This window comes from Eublepharis macularius, chromosome 18 (genome assembly GCF_028583425.1).
Source record: "Eublepharis macularius isolate TG4126 chromosome 18, MPM_Emac_v1.0, whole genome shotgun sequence".
Classification (NCBI taxonomy): Eukaryota; Metazoa; Chordata; class Lepidosauria; order Squamata; family Eublepharidae; genus Eublepharis; species Eublepharis macularius.
In genome coordinates this window covers 29,584,431-29,608,974 of record NC_072807.1, presented here as the reverse complement: position 1 = coordinate 29,608,974, position 24,544 = coordinate 29,584,431, and the positions used below count along the sequence as shown (strand labels likewise).

General features: G+C 44.0%; 1 protein-coding gene across 1 annotated transcript in view; it reads right to left on the bottom strand.

Moving 5' to 3' along the window:
- Positions 1 to 1,280: 1,280 nt before the first annotated feature.
- SCG3 (secretogranin III) overlaps positions 1,281 to 24,544 on the bottom strand; it is a 35,439-nt gene continuing 12,175 nt past the window's right edge. The window contains exons 9-12 of the mRNA XM_055002844.1: positions 8,716 to 8,782; positions 7,228 to 7,379; positions 3,665 to 3,745; positions 1,281 to 1,402 (exon numbers count right to left, since the gene is read on the bottom strand). Coding sequence (XP_054858819.1) covers positions 1,284 to 1,402; positions 3,665 to 3,745; positions 7,228 to 7,379; positions 8,716 to 8,782 — 419 coding nt within the window. The 3' untranslated portion in view covers positions 1,281 to 1,283. The remainder of the gene's footprint in view (positions 1,403 to 3,664; positions 3,746 to 7,227; positions 7,380 to 8,715; positions 8,783 to 24,544) is intronic.

Sequence of the window (24,544 nt, the reverse complement as noted above, 5' to 3'; positions counted from 1 at the left end):
CTTTCCTTATGTTATTAACAAGAAACAGCAGTTTCTTTAACTTCAGACCAGTAGTTAAAACTTATCTGCCCCTGACTGGCAAAAGCAACGAACCATCTAAATGGAAATATTTGACCAATTGCTCTGGAGCACCTTCTAATTGTAAGCTCCTCAAAGGGTTTCTCTTTACAACTGCGAGAGGGTTTTTTTTTTGTAGTTTGAAATTAACAGCTATTTACACGTGTGGTTAAGCTACACACATGGAGGATTCGATTCTTTATACATGCACAGAGAAATAACACTTATTAAAAAGCTATGAAGTGTGTTAACGACAACATTGCTACTGTACCCGACTGTAGCAATCCAGTTCTTCCTCCCTGTGAGATCTATGTTAAAGGCTGATGCATTTGTTGAATATACAGTGGCTAGTTAATGGCACACAGACAGGGACACAATACAGAAGACACAAACAAACAAGAAAATTGTGATAAACGAATGTTCAGAACGAGACAATCTTGGACACCAAATAAACAGCAAAGATGGATGGAAACCTGAATGTGAGATTTCTTTGAAAGCATTTGCTGCACGAATTTTATTTGCCATTGTTCCCTGATAACACCCTTTACAAACGAGTAACAGCATGTCTAACAAGTCACAGCATTAGATCCAAAGGCACCTTTCCAGACCGGGAAGGTGGCTTCTGCTTACAGAAGGACTGTTGGATGCCTCACACTTTTATTTATGCAAGAAAGAAAGCCCAAAGATATTCTGCTTGTGCAAGAATTTGCACCACTACTTGCACAAGTGGAAGCATGAGAACTACCTATTGTAGCACCGCATTAACTCTTGTGCAAACATTTGCAGAACAGTATAGGTGGCTATTTTCCTTTTGTGCATGGTCCTTTGGATCCAACCAAATTGTGTGACATGTAGGTGGATGCTAGAGTAAGACAGCTCTCCCTCAAAAACACTTGGCTTCTCTAGCAGAGTGGCTAGGCGTCAAATGTTAAGCTGAGTGAACAGGAAAGTCAGTGTTTTTACCCTGTTAACTCTAAAGTGGACAGCAAAGTTCTGCCTTAAATAGTATGATAAATGTGTAGGAAAGATTAATATGCAGTCACGATGGGCTGTTGACACAGGGGCTTTTTTTAAACCTGGAAAAGATTCAGTACGATGCAGACAGAACGCTTTCGAATAATCTCTTTGAAAACCGAGAAAAACAGGTTGTAGATCGTAGAACTAGAAGAGGATGAAGCTAGACTAGAATTCCCTATACCTTCAAGAGACATCCTCCTTTCTGTTTCTTACAAGCTACCATAGATACGTTTGATCACATCTGCCTCTTCTTTATCCAGGATGCCTTTATCCACATAAGCGTCTGCTTGTTGATCAATGAAGTCCCGCAGTTTCGAAAGATCATAATCTGAAACACAGAAGGCATTCGTTCATTCATACAGCAAGCCTTCCCTGTGTCACGTTCTCTCTGTCAACATAACATCTGAATTGCTGGGCAGGGACTTTTGAAGAGCTTCTACAAGGCTCATGACAGCTTTTTAAATGCCTGCCTGTAAAATGAGAATGAAAACTCATACCTGAGTTGCAGTCAAAGCATGAGAGATTAAAAATTGTCTGGGTTGAATATATATACATTTAAACAAAAATATCCAAGTCTGTCATAAGGCTGGCTGAGGTTCTGTGCCACAAGGAGATAAATACTCTGACCCAGTTATGCAAATTAGGCACATTCTTGTCTGCCAACTTAATTCACACGCGGCACTGAAATAATTCTGCAGACAAATCTAAAGCAGGTAATGGTCATGATTTCTGTATTGATTTTGAACATACAAAGCTGCCTCGTACAGACTCATCTCAGTGGTTCATTGGGCTCAGCATTGCCTGTGAGAAAGTCACAGATAGCCCCTGCTTTGAACTGGCGATGCCAGGAAATGACCCCAGGACCGTCAGCATGCCATGTATGGGCTCTACTGGTTTCTTTCCCTTACTTCTTAGAGTGGAACACATCTGCCTTCAGTTTGTATATACAAATCAGCAGGGACAGCCTTAACCAAACAGCAGGTCGGGCAGCTCCCCAGGCCCAGTGTCGGGGGAACATGTGGGAAGGCACTGCCAGCTGCTGCCACGACAGTTGCTCTCCCGGTCTGCCTAATGATCCCTCTCTATCCCTGCCTATTTCATTCAGCTGGGTGGAGGTCCTTCACAGGTGTTCAGCAGAAGCAGCCCCACCTCACTCCCATACTGATGTTGCACAGCATGGAGTGTTGAAGCTCCATTCTTCTGCAGGCAAAGATGGTAAGGGTGGTGCTTCTATTCATTGCTGGCTTTGGAGCTGCAGTGGCAATGGAGGGAGAGTGCAGGCAGAAAGCTTTGCCTGGGCCCTCCAGCTCTGTGCAAGGCGTAGGCCCATCTGCCTCATTGTGGGGGCAGCCACGGACCTATGGGTGGGAGGTCTGCAAACTGCCACCCCCACAGCCATCCTTGAGCCTTGCTTGGGACTCCAGAATCTCTAGGACTGCCCTGCAAATCAGCTCATTGTGAATATATCTGCAAACCCGATGATAACGACAAAGCTGCTGTAACCCCCTTCCTGGATAATGAGGACATTCTCCAATCGCTCCGTTAACTTATCTGAATTAAATATGCAAGCTAAATCTTCATGTCATTTCCTTAATGTTCATTTTGGCATTTGGTATCATCTCCCAGATGAAGTGGGCTAATATAAGTGGGAAGGTTGTCACAAATTTGCATATTATGGGTAATCATGAAAATATGTTTCCTTGGGCTCTGCTAATTAATAGGCAAAGTGTATTAACCTTGTTAAGTTCTGGAGGAAAGTGTAATAATGAGCCCATTAGCAAAAACCAGTAATATCTTCCTGATCTGCTGCGAATAACATTAACAAATGTAGAATTTTCTTGGGACTGATTCCAGAGCTCGACTGGTGTAGCAGTTAGAGCATCAGGCTAGGATCCGGGAGACCCTGGTTCAAATCCTCACTTTTCCATGGAAGCTTGCTGGGTGACCTGGGGCTAGCCACACCCTCTCAGCCTAACCTACCTCACAGGGTTGTTGTGATGATAAAATGGAGAATTATGTAAACCTCTTTGTGTCCCCATTGGGGAGAAGGCGGGGTATAAATAAGTACATAACTCACGACCTTGTCAGCAACATGTCTTGTCCCGTTTCTTGTAATTTAGCTTAATTTCCGATTCCCCCTCATTGATCAAATGCTGTTGTTTGCTTCTTCCCCAACAGCTCCCATATGAACCTGCCTGTCCTTGGCGAACATCTTCAGATGGTCCTTTTCTGGGTAACTCATCCTTCAGAAGGTAGGTGGTGGTGATAGAGCTATCTCTGTGATGCTCCCCCTCCTCTTCATGGGACACTCTTCACAAAGATGGTCAAATGACACCTATGCTATGAAGAAGTTATCTGGAGAAGGGAAATTTGACTCTTGAAAGCTTACACTCTGAAAATCTTGTTGGTCTCTAAGGTGCCACTGGACTCAAGTCTTGCTTATCCACTATAGACCAAAACAGCTAACTACCCAAGACTATACTATTGTCTTTCTCTTTTGCGCCACTCTTTTGCTCAACGCTTCAGGCTATGAAGCCAAACTCCAAGATGACTGTAACACATCTCACACCCTCAGTTTTCACAAATTTACCTTCTTTGTTTCCTTGCTTGTTGTGTTTCTTCAGCCATTCAATGTTCCTTCTGATGGCTTCCAAGTATGCTTCTGCTTTCCCTTGAAAAGCAAAAAGAATCAGTGTATCAGCAATTCGTAGTATACAGCTTTGTTAAGACACAATGTTTTAATTAAACCTAACATTAGTCTTAGTTTAATGGAAAAAACTAGCAGTTGTTACATGCTAAATTAGTAAGGAAGAGTCCACTTTGAAGCATAGCTGGGTTCTATCCTTCCCTAGAATTGCAGTCGTTATTACTATTGGGAATGGGGTGGATCCAGCCAACTCTTCTGCTGATGAAAAAGGGAGAAAGGATCCCCTTTAATTGCCCAAAAAGGTTGTGCTGGGGAGGAGGGGATCCTCACAGGACATGCATGGACAAAATCCATGTGAGACACGGTTGTAGGAAAGAGCAGAGTTGGGTGAGATTGGATGTAAAAGCCGGTTGGATCCACCCCAGTGTTTATTTTAAACATTCATATTTTCCTCTCCAAAGTTCAAAGCAGCTTCCAACAAAAGAATACAATACTCCCAGGAGTAACTGAAATTGAACCCAACCCTTTCTCTGTCCATTTTCCTAGATTAATTTCAAGGTAATTGTGCCCCGCTCCAAGTTATATAATGTGAGAGTGTGTCATGCTATTTTTTTAAAACTAAATTGTAGCTGTGTGAGTGCAGTTTACCTTTTAGATACTGACAGAGATCTGTGATTTTCCTCATGTCTGCTTCAGCCCTACAAGCCGAAATGTACATGGCCATCTTTTCCAAGTGGAAAAATGTTTTATTATTATCATTATAATTATTGTTCTATTGCCCATATTATTCATTGTGTTTTAAATGCTAAATGAGAGAGAGCCAGTTTTGCCAATGGGGCAACCAAGACAAAATTAGTTCAAAGCTAACTTAACAAGGTCCCTGGAGTAATATAATAGTTTAATGGCTTTGAAAAGACTTTCAAGTTTGTGAGAGCATCGTGGATGTAACATGCTCAAATTTTGTCAGATAAGACAAGAGCTATTAGCCTCCTGGAAAGCTCCCTATTCCCATCTCTGCATGTCTCATCTCATCCAGAGACGGTAATTTGAGGAACAAGTGAATTGAGTTCCAGCAGCCAGGGAATATTTGAATAAAGAGCATAGAAGATTAGTATGTGGTATATGCATCCACGCTACAACCATATTCTTCTCTGGTTTACCCATATGTCTGTCTTATGTATGCATGTATGTATGCACGTATACCCGTATGAACGTATGCATGTATGTCATTTATAGTCTGCCTTTCTCACTCAAGATTCAAGACAGATTACACAGTGTGAGAATAGTACAGTCCAATTTCAAGGACATTTCCATCAACAATGCCATAGAGTAAATAAACACAAGTTTACAAAGACATAGCGTTAGTAAGAATCCAATACAGAGTTGAAGAAATGCTGAAACAGAACATAAACAATTCTAGGGCTGATATTAGACATCATGAAGCACAGGTATATCATAGGAACACAGATTTATAACAACAGATAGTATGTAAGGCAACATAGTGGTGAAGTCTACAGTCCCGAACTCATTAGCGAAGCACTTGAGATCCCTTCCCTACAATACAAAAACCTTTTTGAATAATTCGGTTTTGCATCATTTGCGGAAAGCTAGGAGAGTGGGGGCTCTCCTGACCTCCTCAGGCAGGCCGTTCCACAGGGTCAAATTAAAAAGGATGAAAATTGCACAATAAAATATGATGCATTTATGAGTTAGTTGCCTCATAAAACTGCATGAGCCTGTCTCAGTGATTTGGTCAACAAGTAACACCTGATGGACTTGACAAAAGGATATGAATGTTCTTTATTGGCTCTGTATTTTCTTCAGCATGGAGCCAACTGATAAGAAATCATCTCTGTCTTAGGGTACAGATAGACATGACACAAATCCTGTATGTATACCAGTAAAAATGGAAATTGTAGAAAGTAAAATGTGTGCAACCATTATTTGGATCTGTGTTTTCTGCTAACAGAAGGCACTTCAACCAGCACTTTTCTGCCTCCCCACTTGCCACTGTTGTCTACTGATCTGCAGTGGGGGCAGAGGGAAAGAGGCCGGGAGGGGGAGAGAGGGAGAGAGAGCTGCAGGGCACCAGACCTCCCTCTGTGATTTGATTAGAAGTCACAGAGCTGCTCCCTTGTGGGAATGCCTCTTTACCTCCACCCGTGTTCTACTTCAATATAAATAAAGGAAATTACAAAAATACCCTAAAATCCCAGTGCTTTCTCTTTCAAAGGGAAAGAAACTTGATAGCACTGGCCCTAGAATCCCTCACTCCTGCAGGGTTTTGGGGATGGGGAAGAAGAAGATCACAATACAAGACATATAAAATGGTGACTTCATAAACAAAGGGCAAGCACCATAAATCTCTGGGTGGGGGGGGCTAGGTCACAGATGCCAACTCAGGGGTGACTGGCCTGTGCGAATGAACCATTCACAGATAAAAAAACAGGAGCACCTTCCTGTTTAGCAATTCACTGCATGCCAAATTGTGAAGGCTGTATGCCAAGCTGCGCAAGTGACGATGCCGGCTGGGAATGATTATTGAAAGCACCCACCTCATCCATCTTCCCTGTTTCATTCTGAGCTGTCCAAAGGGTGGAATTCTCTACTGGAAATGAATCTCAGACTTCTGATCCCGCCCCCCCTTCTCTCATGTTACAGACCAATCAATATTCTCAACCCAGACTATTGAACCCACTAATGATTTTACGCTTTTAAAAGGTACGGATGCCATTAGGTAGGAATCGCCTGCTATAGTGGTATATTGAATGTCCTGGATTTGGTGAGCAAAACTGGTGCAAGAAAATGTAACGGCACAGCTTGTTCTCAGTTCAGTAGGTCAACTTCTGTTAGTGCCACCAAGGATCTTATCTTTCCGTTTCCTTCTTTATCAGGGCTGTCTGGTGAGATCTTATTTTCTCAATCTTTCCGCAAGAACCTCCCCATAGCAGGCATGGGGCTCTCTTATTTTCTTGTAACAATGCTGTGAGGTTTGTCAAGATAGTTGTGGCTGGCCTAAACCAGCCTACCTTAAGTTCTGAGTGGGATTTGGACTCACGTCTCTCTAGTCCAAGTCCAACACTCTGTGTACCTCAACACGGCCCTGGTCACTAGTCGAGAGCTGTACAAGATCTTTTGAACTGGAAATTCCAAGGATTGCCCCTGAGACCTTCTACAGACAAATATATACTCTGCCACTGGGGCTATTCCCCACAGAGTCAAGCAACCAATCCTGTATGTTCTGAGAGATTTGTTTTTGGCCAACAGCCATCCTTCTTCCCATGTCAAATGGCAGATCATTTTGGAATGGAGGGGCATTTGAAAACAGTTTGGGATACAGCTTGTGGGCATGCCGTTCAAAGACAGAGAGACAGACAAAGTAAGTCTTTGGGCAAGCTAAAGGATGATCTTTGGATCCCAGCCACAATTCTGCAGTATCTGGAAAGCTTTTTGATGATATATGCCAGAAACAATCTGGAAATGTGCAGTAGAAAAATCTCACTTACCTTTTGGCTCTTCACTGTTTCCTGTATTTTGTTCTTCAATTTTTGTGGAATCTTTCAGCGTTTCATATTCTTTTTCCATTTTAGCCGCGGCTGCTTTTGTGCTGTCAGCCTCTTCAGTGCTCTTGTCTAGAGAGGTTGCAATCACAGCATCCCTTTACTAAGTCTGGTATTGCTGAAAGTATAGGGATTTCTAAAGCCCCTTATCCATTTTGGAGGGACTGTCTTATTGGCTACCACCCTTTTGACCCTGAAAAGACCATCGGTCAACAGAAAGAATAAGATAAACCTACACTGATTCAATTCCTTGTGAACAGCATCAGTTGGTCGCTATTCATATGCCCCTGTTTTTTGTGTACTGACCTGGATGTTTGCTGATAGGAGCAGTCAGTGTGATGTGGTGGCAAAAAAAGGCAAACTTAGTCTTGGGTTGTATCAAAAGGGCCATTGCATTGAAATCGCAGGAGGTCATAGCCCCTCTCTATACTGCCTTGGTCAGGCTGCACCTGGAGTACTGTGTGCAGTTCTGGAGGCCTCACTTCAAAAAGGATGTGGACAAAATGGAGAGGGTGCAGAAGAGAGTGACGAGGATGATCAGGGGTCTGGAGACTGAGCCCTACAAGGAAAGGCTGAGGGCCTTGGGAATGTTTAGTTTGGAGAAGAGGAGATTGAGGGGTGACATGATTGCTCTCTTTAAGTATTTGAAGTGCTGTCATTTGGAGGAGGGCAAGGAGCTGCTCCAGTGGGCAGCAGAGGATAGGACCCAAAGCAACAGGCTTAAATTGCATGCAGAAAGGCTGGATATTAGGAAAAACTTTTGCACAGTCAGAGTAGTTCAAAGGTGGAATCAGCTGCCTAGGGGGGTGGTGAACTCCCCTTCACTGGCAGTTTTCAAGAAGAGGCTGGATGAATATTTGTCAGAGATGCTTTAAGCTCATCCTGCATTGGGTAGGGGGTTGGACTAGAAGGTCTGTATGGCCCCTTCCAACTCGGTAATTCTGTGTGATTCTGTAATATGGCAGATATGCTCAACAGGAGTCCATCAGACCTCCTGAAGGCAGCAAAGATTAATCACAGTACCAGTGAATAGGAAGCTGCCTAATATTGAGGCAAACACTGGCCCATGAGCCTTGTCCACTCTGACTGGGAGAGCTTGTCAAGAAATGGTCTTTCCCATTCCTGGTACCTGACATCCTTTTAAGTAGTAGCCCTAGAAATTAAACTTTGGGACTTTCTGCACAAAAGCATGGGCTCAACCACCCAGCTATGGGCCCACCAAGGGTGGGAGTCAACAAAGGACAACTGGAAACACGGGAAATAAGGAAAAGAAATCACTCCAGATGTGGATCAGGGAATGGAAGAGGCATGCAACCAATCCAGGTTTTCATTGTTCACATTAGTTGAATAACAGTCTACTAACTCAATGAATCTTCCAGGAAAATCTTTGTTAAAAAAATGACACGGTAACAGAAAAAAATACCTGACAACTGCTTGCTTTTGGTATTGGGCTTCTCAAGTTTCTTTCTTGTCTGCAGAGCGATCATTGCATCGAGGTTTTCTGGAAAACAGAAAATGACTGTTCTTCAGCTGCAGTCCTGGGGGGACTAGATCTGACACATTTGCAAAGTCATGGATTTGTCCCCCGTGGAGTGCAGACAATGCCCTATGACACAATGCTGCTGATGATTATAAAATGCCATGAATCCCATGTGTAGACAAGGCAGCCAAAGCAGCCCATTGTTATTCAGCAAGAGACTAATTTCATCTAATATCCCTGACCTGGATAGCCTAGGTGAGCCTGATCTTGTCAGATCTCAGAAGCTGAGCAGGGCCAGCCTTGGTTAGTAATTGGATGGGAGGCCTCCAATGAAGAGCAGGGTTGTAGACACAGGCAATGGCAAACCACCTCTGTTAGTCTCTTGCCATGAAAACCCCGCCAGATATTGCCATAAGTCCGCTATGACTTGATGGCACTCCCCACCACCACCTATTCCAATTAAAACTTAGCAATGGAAGAGTAGCTCTGACGGATCCAATCAAGGGTCTATTTAGTTCCACATCCTATTTCAAAGCCATCCAGGTGCTTCTGGGAAGCCCACAAATGGGGGAAACTGGTATTCAGTAGAACACTGCCTCTAAAGGTAGAGGTTCCCTTTGGCATTATGGCTAACAACTGCCGAAAGAACTGTCCCCTTTGGATGGTTCAAATGCCTCTTGAAAATGATTTAAGTCACATGATAGAGGTCTACAAAATTAGGCAAAATTAGGTAGAGAGAGATAAACTTTTCTCCCTGTCCTAGAAATTGAGGTCACCCTATGAAACTAACTGGCACTAGAGGAAAAAATGAAGTATTGATTCACATGACATGTAGTTGGCTTGTGGAACTCCAGGCCACAAAATGTGGTGAATGTCATGGCCTGGGCTTAGCTGGATTTTAAAGGGAGTGGATAGATTTATGGATAAGTCAATTATGACCAAGGGGGGGGGAGTCTTCTCCCTCCCAGTTCTTTGGTTCCTTCTGTAGCCACCACCATCCAAACTGAAACAGGTGTAACCCTTCACTAGCAGTTTGGGAAGCTAGTGAGCCTCCGTGTGTGTTCACAGAGCGAATGGCGGAGCCGGAGGTCCATGGGTGAGGTTTGGACACATCTTCACTTACCCAAAGAAAGATCTTTATTGCACTACCGCAGGATATAAAACACAGAGAGCACAATGATGTGTAGGAAGGAGCAGCACACAAGAATTAATAGTTAATAAAAGAAAGAAAAGGAAACAGAGAGTCTGATCGCTAACTATCCTTTGAGAGTTACCAAATAGTAGCTGAAACATCACCTGCAAGAAGAGGTGTTCATCACTTGGGGGCTTAGCTCACCTCTAGTGCACTCCTTTCTCCATCCTTATGAACCAACCCACACAAAGGCACCAGAGCCTTTTTAAACTCACTCTCCGGTGTGGGGGGGGGGAGTTCCCTCTCTCCCCGGGAATTAAAACCAGCCTCTCCCAAACTCCATGTGCCAGCTGTCCCTTTCTCACTTAAGCACATGTGGGACATGAAGCCAGTTTTATGATGGCACCCAGAAGGCTAGAACAACTCACAGGATACAAACATCCCAAGGAGGGGTACTGCTCTGCCAGGTTTATTGCCCTCTCCTCCCGGCTTTCCTAGGGCTGGATTTGAAACGGTGAACCACAGGCCAGTTTGCTATTTAACAGTCCTGCCCATCTATGTCCTTATCACGGCAAGGTCTGTGCTTGGCAATCTCAGTCACCAAAGGGGGGCTCTGGGTTCAAAGGCAGAGCTCCTCTTCTTGTTAGAGGCCTCTCCTTGTCAACATTGTCATGCGTGTAAGGGCTGTTGCTTGTGGGCTCCCACTTTTTGGGCCTCTTTTGGAAGCAAGAAACTAGACTGGAGGGAACATTTTCTGACCCAGCATGGCTACCTTTATGTTAGGGTTGCCAACTCTGGGTTGGGTCATGGAGATTTTTGGGGTGGAACTTGAGGAGGGAGGGGTTTAGAGAGGGAGGGGACTTCAGCAGGGTATAATGCCATAGAGTCCACCTCCCAGGACAGCCATTTTTTCTCCCGTGCAACTGATCTGGAAAGATCCAGATATCCAGCTACCACCTGGAGGCTGGGAACTCTTAAACAAAAAAGGTAGCCACCCACCTCGCTTCAGATTCAGAAGGAAAGCTCTTAATGAGCTCTTAAAAGATAGCCAGATTCATGAAGGCAGGACAAAGACAGCCCCCGCCCCCACCAGTCCCAAACAATTCAGTGCTTTGAAAATGAGAACCAGCAGTTTGAATGGTGCCTGCTTACACATTTTAAAATCGCAACTCTCAGATGTGAAAAACCTGAATTGGTTTGTGACAGATTTTGATGTACACAGTTACAAATTACAGAACTGAAAGACATATAAGGTATTCAGTCTTCTTTCTTCTCGATTCCTAGGCCTTTTCCAACTCCAACTGACTGTCATTTTGCTATCACTTCTACATTCAGAAAAGCTAGAAATATAATTTCCTTTTTAAACAGAAAGTTGGGAGCCCTCAAGTTTCTCAGAGTTCAAAAGGCACCCAAATTACTGGCTTTGGGTGTAAGGCCCATTTATCATGCAATGCAGTGAGCTTTCTCTTTTAATCCTTCACAGGCCTTCAAAGATGCAGAGTGCATTGTTCAAGGCCATTTTGATGCATCATATTTTGGAAAAGGTCAGGAGAGACAGAGGGAGATGGAAAGCCACAACCAAGTGGCTCTATTTCCAATCAAGACTACGCTTACAGACCCACCATCTGGGGTCTGAACGGGAGTGCAAAATATTTGCTTTGAGTTATACTAATGGGGTGAGTCATTTGCAGAAATGTCACAGTCATGGCCAGTAGCTAAGCAACTGGGTGTCCTAGCTGGGGCTCTAATAAGATCCCATGTCATTGCTAGGCCAGTTGCCTTGGCAACCTTTTTTTAACAGGCTAAGAACTCATCAAGGCAACAACCTTTCACCCATCTGGCTACCTATTTCTAATCATGCCAATTAAAGCAAAAAAAAAAAGACTCCAGACCAGAACTGCTAATAACTTCAATGAAACAGCCTAGACTGGCAGAGGGGCAGTTCTATGTATTTAAGTAGCTGCGTAGAATGCACACAGCTGTCAGGGGACCTGTGTGGATAAGGCACTGGCTCCTTGCTCTACACATCACCTTTGATCTCTGCTAGGCAGAAGAGGAAGCTAATGGCCATTCCTTTTCTCCTTCCCAGACAGTCTCACAGGTCTAGAGTAGGGTTTCCATCCTGCAGGTGAAGCTTGGAGATCTCTCAGAATTACGACTTACCTCCAGACTACAGAGATCAATTCCCCTGGAGAAAATGGCTGCTTTGGAGGGTGGAATCTACAGCCTTATACTCCATGAGATCCTTTCCTTCTCTAAAGCCCTCCTTCTACAGGCCCCACTCCCCAAATCTCCAGGAATTTCACAAATCAGTGCTGGCAACCCTAGTCCAGAGAAGCCTGGGCCAAAGGTTGCCACGTCTGGGTTGGGATGGCAGAGTTTGGGGAGGGACCTCAACAGTATATAATGCCACAGACAACACTGGGTGAGGATAAAAGCAAGTTGCAAAATTTATCAAAAGCCAAAAAATTAACAAGGGTCTAAATCTGAGGCTCTCTTTAAGCTTGAGGGCTAGGTGGACTAATGGCCCTCCTAATCCAGCCTCTGATTTCCTTCCTTCCTTTTCTGGTATCAAGCACCTTGTTTGAGTGTGTGCAGTTGCGGAGCATTTCTTAATCATCTGTTTCTTAGATTTGTTCCCACTTCTTCCAGCCGAGTTCTCTCAAAGCAGCACAGAATTTCTTAACATGATACAGATCAGCTCAGGCGTGGATGCGCATGACATGTGATGGTACTCCAGTAAGCAGGTCTGCTTGAAAAGTCCTGGGGAGGACAGCCCTCAAAGCAAAATGAATATCATAAAATGTGCATCAAACTTATGCTTCGTTCTGAGTGCACCAAATAGCTCAAACTCACCATTTGTGGGAGCGCCCTTGAACATGAATGCACTGTTTGTGTGCACCTGCAGCTTTTGCTCTGTGAATTGGTGCTTACTCTTTGTTTTTTGGGTGGTGCATCCCTAAACTGCTAGCAGAAGGTGGGTTAGTAGCTCACATGGCCAGCATATCTCTGAATTTGCAAGTCAAAACCTGAATACTGTACCAACAGATGTATGTCAGCCAGAGTCTTAAAACCAGAATGGGTAGGATTTTCCTGCAGCTAATACCATGCTGAAGAAGTTGTGTGAATGAGTTCAACAAAACAGCTAACCGAGGGGTTTGCAAGGCTTTGATTTCTGCTCTGGATATCTCCTATGGAATTTCTGAGCCAAATGCACTGGGCAAAAATAAAGCACAATCACTGAAAGGGCTAGGGGCTTGTTCCAGGACAGCAAATTATCCACTCACAAAGGCATTTAGGCAATTAAAAAGCAAACTGCAAAGTCTGTCATTTACATTGTTCTATATCAGCAGCATAGCGTGAGTTGGCAGCACCCAGGGAAACTCCAGGTAGGTGGTGCTCCTGTTACTACACACACACACGCACGCTCCCGAGACTGCGTGATGACGTCACTTTCAAGAAGTGACATCATCATGCAAGGTGCGGCTGCCCCCCAGGAGCTCATTCGCCTCCCTGCCCCTTACTGGGCAGCCCTATGGCGCAGCCACTCGTGCCGCCGCCACAAGCTTGGCGCACTCCTTGGCCAGCAGCTGCTGCAGGAGGGCCAGCTTGGCACCTAGGGAGCAAGCTGCCACGGCAGGTGGCCAGGGGGCACAGGTGGCCTCCCACAGATGCAGTGCAGGCTCTCCTGCTCAGCGTGGCATGGCACCCCCTAAAAATTATGCACCTGGGGCGACCGCCCCTCTGGCCCTCTCCCATACTACACCACTGCTGTATATAGATTTCCAAAAGTTCCATAACATATCCTGTAAAGGCAAGTTCTTCTATGCATAATCAACACATGCCTAAAAGGCACTTTTACAACCCACACTTGTTCACTTGTCAGCATAACTCTGAAGCAAAATGAATCTAAATACATGTGGCATTAAATACTTCTGTTGGGGGAAGACCTCTCCTACTCCCCAACAATGTCTGCTATAGAAATGATTTTCCATTCTGGAGCAAAAATATTTAAGTACTGAAGTCGTAGGGATGATGGTAATAATAGATAACATTTAAGGCTGGTTTATACAAGAATGTGCATAACTGGATTACTCAACACTTTAAAATGTTTGATTATAGCACTAAAACAGATGAACAAACGCACTGGGAACTGAGAACATAAGATATAAGCAATATCCGATTAAGAGTCCTCTAGTTTGGTGTCCCCATCTGGTCATATCAAACATCTAATATGTCTTACCGTGAATTCGTAAGCAGAGTTATTCCAGTCTAAGCCTAGACTGGAGTAACTCTGTTTAGGATTTCACTGTTAGACAGCAATCCTAAAGCGAACTACTCAAAAGTAAGTCCCATTTTATTTGATGAGGCTTAATCCCAGGAAAATGTTCTTAACTGCAGTTTGGGTCTCTGTTCATGGATGCAGCATCCCGAGAAAAGCAAAGTACCAATTGCTCCCTTATTACCATCAGAGCAATGTGGGTCATTGGTCTGACAAGCAGAGGGAATGACTGCGGGAATAAGCCTGCAAGTGAGAGGAGCAGATAAAAATATCTTTTCAATGTTCGAGTCCTAGTAACTTTGACGAACATATTTGCAAAACTGCTGTAAGAGTTCCATCACTTTATCGAGGTTCTCAGAACATGTAAGTCTGTCTGTCTGTCTTATTTATTTGTCGTTTATAGTCCGCCTTTCTCACTGAGACTCAAGGCGGATTACACAGTGTGAGATTAGTACAGTCAGGATCAAGGACAGTTTCATAAACAATGCCGTAGGGTGAATAAACACAAATTTACAAAGACGTAACATTAGCAAGAATCCAATACAGAGTTGAAGAAATGCTGAAACAGAACATAAGCAATTCTAGGGCTGACACAAGAGCACATATTTAAAGCAACAGATAGTACGTATGGCAACTTAAGAGTCAGAACACACAAGACGAATTTCTCGTGAAGAGCACTTGATTGGTTCCGCAATCTTTGCTGGGAATGGTAGTCTAACCACCACCACCCCACCTCTGAGCAAAGTGGCTTTTCTGGCAAAGAACAGCCGCTCAGCTGAAGAGATTGTCTTTCAAAGAGATTCTCTCAAAGAGAGGCTGATTCTCTTTCAAAAATCCCATCAGCTGGTTTTCCTTCAGCTCAGAGATGGGGGTGGGGTGGGGGGAATTTGAGCTGCGATTCCCTGCCAGGAGAAGAAGAATAGGAGGGACTGGCTTTCTTTCTCGCTCGCAAAGCACCTCTCAGAGGATTTTTGAGAGTGTGTGTGCGTGCGCGTGTGCACACGTGTGTGTGTCGTGTGTGTGTGTGTGTGTCGTGTGTGTGTGTGTGAAACTCCCCCCACTCCCTCCCCAGCTGAGAATCACATTGAGTGGATAGTTTTTTTTAACTATAATTCCCAGGGATCATTGCAGGATCCGACACTTGTCCATGCGTCTTGTGTGTTTTGACCTGTAGTGGTGAAGTCTATGGGTGAAATTTGATTTTCAGATATCAATATAATGAAAGTAACTTATGATTACTAACGTCTTCATATTAAAGGCAAAGTTGTTTAAAAATGTTGGTCACGTCTGTGAATGATGCAAATTGCTCAGAGGGAAAAGTATGGCTATAATAACTCTTTCCCATATGTTATGTAGATTAGACTCCTTGCCTGTAGGAGGAGGGACTTGCTTAAATTTCCAAAGAAGAGCAAAACATGGGGGAAGGTGAGATGTATGGTGGCGTCCGTACACATCCATTTCTCATCAAAACAATTCCCTACTCAGCAGCAAAGCAGTCCAGGGGATGGGAGCGGTGAGTCACAAGTGAAGGAGGAAGGCGTGATCCCAATGACTAAGGAAGACAGTGAGACAGCAGTGGCTTCTGCCCAAAGTGGAAGGATAGCTGCAGCCCAGCAATGACGGAGGAAGATGGGTGAATTCTTTGCGCCTGGAGTAGAGGCCAGTCAGAAGGGGAAAGAGGGAAGGGCAATGCAGATATCCCTGGTGAAAATCAGGCTGCAACTGTATTTATTACAGATTCCTCAGGTCTTGGTGTGATATGGGTGGGGGATGACAAGTACCCTGAGTACTGGACTGCTTGGAGTGAGCCCCTGGAACTGCAACCTTGGGTAAAATTCTTTCCAGGCCTGATCAACTGGCAGCTGTCCCAAGGCCATAGCAAAGTCCATTAGAAATACCAGCATTAGAATATTAAATCCAAGGGACGGAGGGCAGGCTTGCCAGCTAAGATGCTGAGCCAGTTCTCATCATGTCTCTTCAAAGGTCCACACACAGTGCTGCACAGCCAGCAAAAGGGGGGTGGGATTATAGATGGCAGCATGGGACCCTCATTTAAGAGCTATAGATGCCTGTCTTTAATGGCCCGATGGATCATGCACTTTCCTACAGTATGCCTTGCTTTGGCTTGTCTGCAGTCAAAATATATTTCTTGCTTTCTGCTAGTGATTGGCATCTAGTGGAGGTTTAACCAGCACCTCCAGTCAGGGCTCCAGGACACACAGGCTTTATAAGAGTTCTCTTTTTATGTCCCTTAACGGCTCATTCCCATTTGCTAGTGTTTTGGCTTTCACATAGGGTAGTCGACAGATGATGTCCAACAGGAAAGAGCCGTGACACAGTTACTGTTTGCAGAGGGAAGGAAGATGATCAAGAGCTGCTCATGTCAAAATGAGTCAGGGTCAGGATCAAGAGCTGCTCATGTCAAAATGAGTCAGGGTCAGAATCAAGAGCTGCTCATGTCAAAATGAGTCAGGGTCAGGCAGAATCATTGTCCTGCCTCAATTAAAAAAGCCAGCTTGTAAAAACACGATGTAAAAGGAAATCCATCCTGAACAGCATATCGCTGCTCTGTGTCATGAGTAGAGATGGGCATGAACTGGGAAAAAAACAAACCATGTGGTTCATGAAATTTCATGAACCACGAACCATGAACTTTCATGAACCTGCCCCCGGTTCATGAAAACGTCACATCCAGGTCAGAAAATCATCACTTCTGGGACAGCAGGTCACTTCCGGGTCAGCAGGAGGTCTGCAGGAAGTCCATCCCCTGTTGCCTAGGAAACTGATTGATCGGCACCAGGCTGCCTGCAGTGACGAACCAAAAAACGAAGCAAACGAACCAGCCTAAAGTTCATGGTGGTTCATCAGAAATGGGATCTGACGAACCACTGGTTTGCAAACTACAAACCGGCCTGGTTCGTCATGGATTTTGGTTCATATTTTGTTTCGTGCCCATCTCTAGTTGTGAGACCCTAGATCTAGGCATGTAGGCTGCCCATTGATGCCCTCGGACCTGGAAAAATGAGAAAGGCTTCTGGATCAGGCTAGAACTTTGGACAACTCTTGGGTTTTGTTTCTGTTGCTGCCTATCTTCACAACAATGCTGTGTTGTAGGTTATGCTTAGAAATAACAATTGCCCAAGACTCCATGTCTTGAACCAGAAAACTTGGATTATAGGGCTGGGTCTTAGGCTAATGAGCTAGGGTTGGAAGGGGCAGGCGGTGAAACCATGTACTTACATCACCCCGAACTCCTTGAAGGAAGAAGAGATAGCTAGCTAGAAGAAGGGATAGCTTGCTAGTTGGGACAGTCAGGACTGTATGGGCTCAGGTTTCAAAGACCTTTCCAGGTGCAGAAGGGAAAAGGAAGTATAACAGACAGGCACCATGACTAGCAAGCACAGTGAAGTTTGAGGATTGGTTAGATTGACTAGGCTTTGTATTGATAGGAAGAGTGGTCTCCAGAGCCTTGTTCAAGGAAGTATAGATTGGGGTGTGTGGCCATTCACAATCTCTGTTTCATCCAACACTTGGAGGTTTCATGGTCAGCAGCCTGAACTCAAGGCACCTTGGTCCAAGTTCAACCTTCTACCCACCATACCACTGCATAAAGGAAACTTTGATGGGTTTGTTATGCCCAGAAGCTTCCGTGTTGTGTTTGAGCACCCAACTACAGAATGTTACGACACAGATAAAGCTAGATGGACCAATAGTGTTGCCGCTATAAAACAGCTTTGTCTCTTGCTCTCTGCACTGGGATTCTTGAGAGTTTTTAGGAATTCAGAACATAGACGCTTGTCTTTGTCTTTGTCACAAAATACAACAACAGAAGCCACATTCCCAGCTGGAGGAAAATTTTGATTACTGGTAGAGTGGGCATAAGCAGGTGACTCTTACAGGGGAGGGATAACAGTAAGGTCTTATGAGCTTGCATATGGGCATGGCTGAAGCGCCTGGATTTTTCTTGTGAGTGCTATCAGTTAAGAAAGCAAAGATTAGGACACAAGGATATGATTCCGATCTGAATGGTTCAGGGGCCAGAGTACGATTCCACAAACAGCTCCTGCTATCCTTTCATCTGGCCCTGGATACTGAAGATAAATACTGTGTGGTTTACTGTGAGATGTAATAGCATCATTCAGTGAGCAATGCTACAGGACTCTTCCCTCGGAGCAAGATCCTACAACGATGACATAATGTGGGATCTTCAAATCCCAGACCAGCTGTTACCGAGATGTGCTTTTAAACTCACTGTCTCTATAGATTGCCGAAACAGCTCAAAGCATGTGATTTGATTTAGTAAACGATTTATTGTTTTGAATGCATAAGTCAGGCTTGTCATTTCATCTCTTTAAAAAAGGGGGCAGGAGGTATTTTGAGGCAACTGTTTTAAAGCCAGCAATTATTCTGGAATTTTGTCAAAATCAATGGAAGGTGGCTCTAAACATCTTACACATTGTTACAAGAAGGGATGGAAAATAATTTACTTTTATGACTTAATTAAAAAAAACCCAATCAGGGGCCATTTATTCAAAGTGCTATGTGTGATTCTTCTGACCCAGCACTACCAAACAGCCCTCGATACTCCATAGTACTGCATGCGTTAAACGATTTCACAAATAATAAGAGTACTGACAACAAAGCACAATTGCTTCTTCCATGATCATTCTATTTAAATTAATGTTCTCATGGTTTCTTAAGATTCTTGAGAATATGAGATCAGTATTTGAAGGTCAGAAAGAAAGCTGTTTCTCAACAGTGAGACTAAAAATAGGTCACCAACAAAGCAGCTTGAAGCGTATGAGAAAATGCTTCCTAGTACGGCTGGCATCGATGGAATTTATCTCTCTGTTGCTTCCCGGAGCATAACAACCTGTTGGTAGGGAGCCAGGTCACATCTGTGGCTAAAATTCCACTGGGAATTGTTTACATGTTCATGTTCACCCATGGATTACTCTGACGCTCCGTGATGTGAATGGAGTATCACATCTCTAAGAACCATGTCCCAGTGCTTCCCAAAAGACCGCTACTCCAGCCATCCCTGAGGGGGCCAGGAGTGGGTGGCTTATGGGAGGGGTGATTCAGCTACTGTTCATCCAATGTACCCAAGAGCTCAAAAGGAGAGGAATCACCCAGAGTATGTACAGGCACCTTTCTCTCTACATATTTTAAATCTTCCTTCTAAGTTACTCATCTTTCCGCATTCCCCGTTTAAAATCTCACCAATTTTTTGCCTTATAACACACATACTTCGTATTATGTGATTTTTGTGCATATAAGAAGTATATATTTGGGGATAAGGGAGTTAGTATTAGAATTATATTTTAAAACAAGGAATCCTTCATAGAATGAATGGGCGATGGCTCATCCTCTCCATCTGCCGTCCTTTTAATCTCATTCATATTAATCAAACCCCATTAGGGATTATAATTAGATCAGTGGCTGTGTTGTAGATGGTATCCTCTGCACCAAACTGCTGAGCCCTCCTAGGGCGATAAATGGCTTTAAAACAGCCTAGTTTCAAAGGTCATTGACTTGAATTGCTAATGATTACCATTCCTGGATAGATGCTGAGAGCTTTATGAAGAAGTAAGGGATATTTTGCAGTGAAAAAGATTCTAGCCCTGTTTAGAAACCTTGTATCACAGAAGTGAAAATGACAAACAATCAATATTTTCATCAGGATCCTATAATTCAGAATGATATTTACAGATCAGAATGTCACTGCTGGTGCTGTTGTGACTCACAGATTATTTGTCTGGCCAGGAGGTGGACCTGACATAAGCAAAACTAAACTCAAGTTAACCAAAGAAGGCGACAGGGATGAAATGCCCTTACGTGTATGGAGCCAGCTGGGTTTATTCATTTTGAATGCACTTGAAAGCTTCATGTCAAAGATCAAACGGATGCCAATGGGCAAATCAAAAGGGTAATGGCAAGAGGAATTGATAGGGAGTTGGTAAGGTTATTTCTTCTTAAAAGAGTGAGACTATAAGCAAGAACTCAGGAGAAAGTTTTGACTGCGTTCACCTAAGTTCGAACAGAGACAAAATTTTCTCATTCTAAAGAAATCAAAAAGAGTCCAGTAGCACCTTTAAGACTAACCAATTTTATTTTAGCATAAGCTTTCGAGAATCAAGTTCTCTTCGTCAGATGCCTGATACAGAGACTGGTCAAACACAGAAGAGCAGAGGGAAGAGGCAATTAGGGGGGGAGGGGGAGGGAGCAATCAAAACATTCCTTTGCTAGTATATGTAAACATCTCCTTTTGGTGTGTGTATCAGTTGGCTTCAAAGGAGTTTGCCCTGTTAGTTTGTAGAAGCCAAACAGCTAGACCATCCAATTCCAATGCAGTATGGGCCTTCAATAACCACAGCTCTCCCTGCCAGATGCATCTGACAAAGAGATCTGTGGTTCCCGAAAGCCCACGCCAGGTACCACTGAGCTCCCCCAGACCCCACCTCTGTAAAGGAAATCTGTTACCTGTGGTAATGTGATAACCATTCATAGTCCCTATTCAGTCCCAGCTTGACAGAGTCAAATTTGCATATGAATTCCAGTTCAGCAGCCTCCCGTTGGATTTTGTTTTTGAAAGGTTTCTGTTGAACCACAGCGACCTTTAAGTCTTTGGTGGAATGTCCTGGTAGATTGAAATGTTCTCCCACTGGTTTCTGGACGTTTCCATTTCTAATGTCAGATTTGTGTCCATTTATTCTTTTGCGCAGAGGTTGGCTGGTTTGTCCAATGTACAGAGCAGAAGGACATTGTTGGCACATGAGGGCATATATCAGATTGGAGGATGAGCAGCTGTAAGAGCCAGAGACAGTGTAGTTGATGCCATTGGGTCCTGTAATTGTATTCCCTGGGTAGATATAGGGGCAGAGCTGGCATCTGGGTCTGTTGCAGGGCCTGGTACCTGTGCTGGTGACTCTGCTGGCCGATTCATGGTTGTGAGTGAGAAGTCGTTTAAGGTTGGGGGGCTGTCTGTAGGCAAGGAAAGGTCTTCCACCCAGGGCTTCTGAGAGAGAGGTATCATTTTCCAGGATGGGTTGTAGCTCACTGATGATATGTTGGATGGGTTTGAGCTGGGAGCTATAGGTGACAAGCAGTGGTGTTCTGTTGTTAGTTCCTTTAGGTTTGTCCTGGAGTAGGCTGTTTCTGGGTACTAGTCTGGCCCTGTTGATTTGTTTCTTCACTTCATTTGGTGGGTACTGTAGTCCCAAAAATGCTTGTTGTAAATCTCTTAAGTGTGAGTCTCGGTCGAGAGCATTGGAGCAGATACGGTTGTAACGTAAGGCTTGGCTGTAGACAATAGACCGAGTGGTATGTTTAGGGTGGTAGCTGGAGGCATGTAGATATGAGTATCGGTCTGTTGGTTTCCGGTATAAAGTGGTATTTATTCGTCCATTATGTAGTTGTACAGTGGTGTCCAGGAAGTGTACCTGTTGTGTAGAGTGGTCCAGGCTTAGGTTGATAGTAGGGTGAAAGTTATTGAAGTCTTGATGAAATCTCTCAAGAGCTTCCTTCCCATGGGTCCAAATGATGGGAGAAATAACAATGATGGGAGACTCACACTTAAGAGATTTACAACAAGCATTTTTGGGACTACAGTACCCACCAAATGAAGTGAAGAAACAAATCAACAGGGCCAGACTAGTACCCAGAAACAGCCTACTCCAGGACAAACCTAAAGGAACTAACAACAGAACACCACTGCTTGTCACCTATAGCTCCCAGCTCAAACCCATCCAACGTATCATCAGTGAGCTACAACCCATCCTGGAAAATGATACCTCTCTCTCAGAAGCCCTGGGTGGAAGACCTTTCCTTGCCTACAGACAGCCCCCCAACCTTAAACGACTTCTCACTCACAACCATGAATCGGCCAGCAGAGTCACCAGCACAGGTACCAGGCCCTGCAACAGACCCAGATGCCAGCTCTGCCCCTATATCTACCCAGGGAATACAATTACAGGACCCAATGGCATCAACTACACTGTCTCTGGCTCTTACAGCTGCTCATCCTCCAATCTGATATATGCCCTCATGTGCCAACAATGTCCTTCTGCTCTGTACATTGGACAAACCAGCCAACCTCTGTGCAAAAGAATAAATGGACACAAATCTGACATTAGAAATGGAAACGTCCAGAAACCAGTGGGAGAACACTTCAATCTACCAGGACATTCCATCAAAGACTTAAAGGTCACTGTAGTTCAACAGAAACCTTTCAAAAACAAAATCCAACGGGAGGCTGCTGAACTGGAATTCATATGCAAATTTGACTCTGTCAAGCTGGGACTGAATAGGGACTATGAATGGTTATCACATTACCACAGGTAACAGATTTCCTTTACAGAGGTGGGGTCTGGGGGAGCTCAGTGGTACCTGGCGTGGGCTTTCGGGAACCACAGATCTCTTTGTCAGATGCATCTGGCAGGGAGAGCTGTGGTTATTGAAGGCCCATACTGCATTGGAATTGGATGGTCTAGCTGTTTGGCTTCTACAAACTAACAGGGCAAACTCCTTTGAAGCCAACTGATACACACACCAAAAGGAGATGTTTACATATACTAGCAAAGGAATGTTTTGATTGCTCCCTCCCCCTCCCCCCCTAATTGCCTCTTCCCTCTGCTCTTCTGTGTTTGACCAGTCTCTGTATCAGGCATCTGACGAAGAGAACTTGATTCTCGAAAGCTTATGCTAAAATAAAATTGGTTAGTCTTAAAGGTGCTACTGGACTCTTTTTGATTTTGCTACCACAGACTAACACGGCTAACTTCTCTGCATCATTCTAGAGAGAATATGTAATATGTTCTTGCCATTGTGAATGATCGCTGTTCTCGTTCTGAATACATAATAAGCTTTTCATAGCAACGTCACAGATTCAATCTCTTACATATCATTGCATTCTGACTTTTGACAATTCTCCCCCCACATACTCTGTAAACATATATGCCAACAGAGGACATACTTCAGGTAGCTGAAGAAACAGACTCTTGTGTACAAAACCTCATGACACAATAAACCAATTAGAATCCTTTGTGGGGGTGTCCCCCATGGATTATTTGCAAAGCATCCTGTATTGTTCAAGGTACGTCATTACTTAAGGTGGGGTTTCTGATGTTTTTTTTAACCTGGAAGATACGTTCACACTATCTCCAAGATAATATTCTAAACTGGTTACAATCAAGTAATATCACTGAAGAATATGGCATTGCTTGTGTGCACGTAGCAGGACTTTCATTCTACACCCCCCCTTCCAAGACAGCAGGCTTCTTCCCTGAGGCTATATGACCAATTACTTTGGACACCCCCAGGTTTTAAAACTGCCTTGTGATATAGCATGGTGAAGGGCGAGAGCTTTAGGGGAGGAAACAAGCACTCTGCCGTGCTTCCCTGGATTTCAGCCAGTTTGCTCTTCATTCCTTACAGAAACCACAGAGGAGATGGTTGAATAACTTCAGATCTTGGCATTTCTTCGTGACTGCTTAGAGAAAGGGCTCTTAAAGCTTATCCTAGCGGGTCATACTCAATGAAGAATCAAACTGCCTGAACATTCCAAAGGGTAGTCTTAAATTCGAATCTTTTTTTCAACTATTGTGGTTATGGGGAGGTTGTCAATGGGGGGAAAAGCAGGTCACTGCTGATAATACACACGGCAGTATTAAAAGCAGCAATCAAGTTTCATTTATGTCAAATGGAGCCCTGAGTTTCAACTTGCTAGTATTTGCCTCAAGACATGGTTAGGAACCTGACTGTTTAGAAGATGGGAATTCCAGTACTGTCAGATACAGTATATTTCTTCATACTGGATGCCAAAAGCAAACAAAGCTTGTCAATTTCCCCAGAAGTCTCTGGCTAGCCAGTGATGGAAACAGAATGCTGGACCTTTGGTCTGACCCCAGTGGGGATCTTCTCCTGTATATTCAGTTCCACTAAAAATTTTATCCCACTCACCACCTCACAAAAGGCTCTCATAGTGGCTGACGGAAAATTTAAACATCAAATATGATAATGCAATAAAAATATCAACAACATGAAAAGCACAAAAACAGAAACCAACCATTCAACAAAATTAAAACCATAAAGCAGACAAAAGCTACATGCCACTCAAACTAGTTTCTTCGCTAGAAGAGAGCTTAGGAATGCCCAGCGTACCTGTGGCTCCCTCCTTTTCAACAGGAGCTATACACCAGATCGAAACCGGAAGATCTCAGTTCCAAATTACTCCCAACCCACCCCCAACTGGCTCGCAATTTATGGCTGTCAGTGTTCTTAGAATGATTGAAATTGCTTCAAATTACAAAACCTAAAATCATGAAACAATGCAGTTCAGTATGGTTTAAAATAACTTGTCACACACACA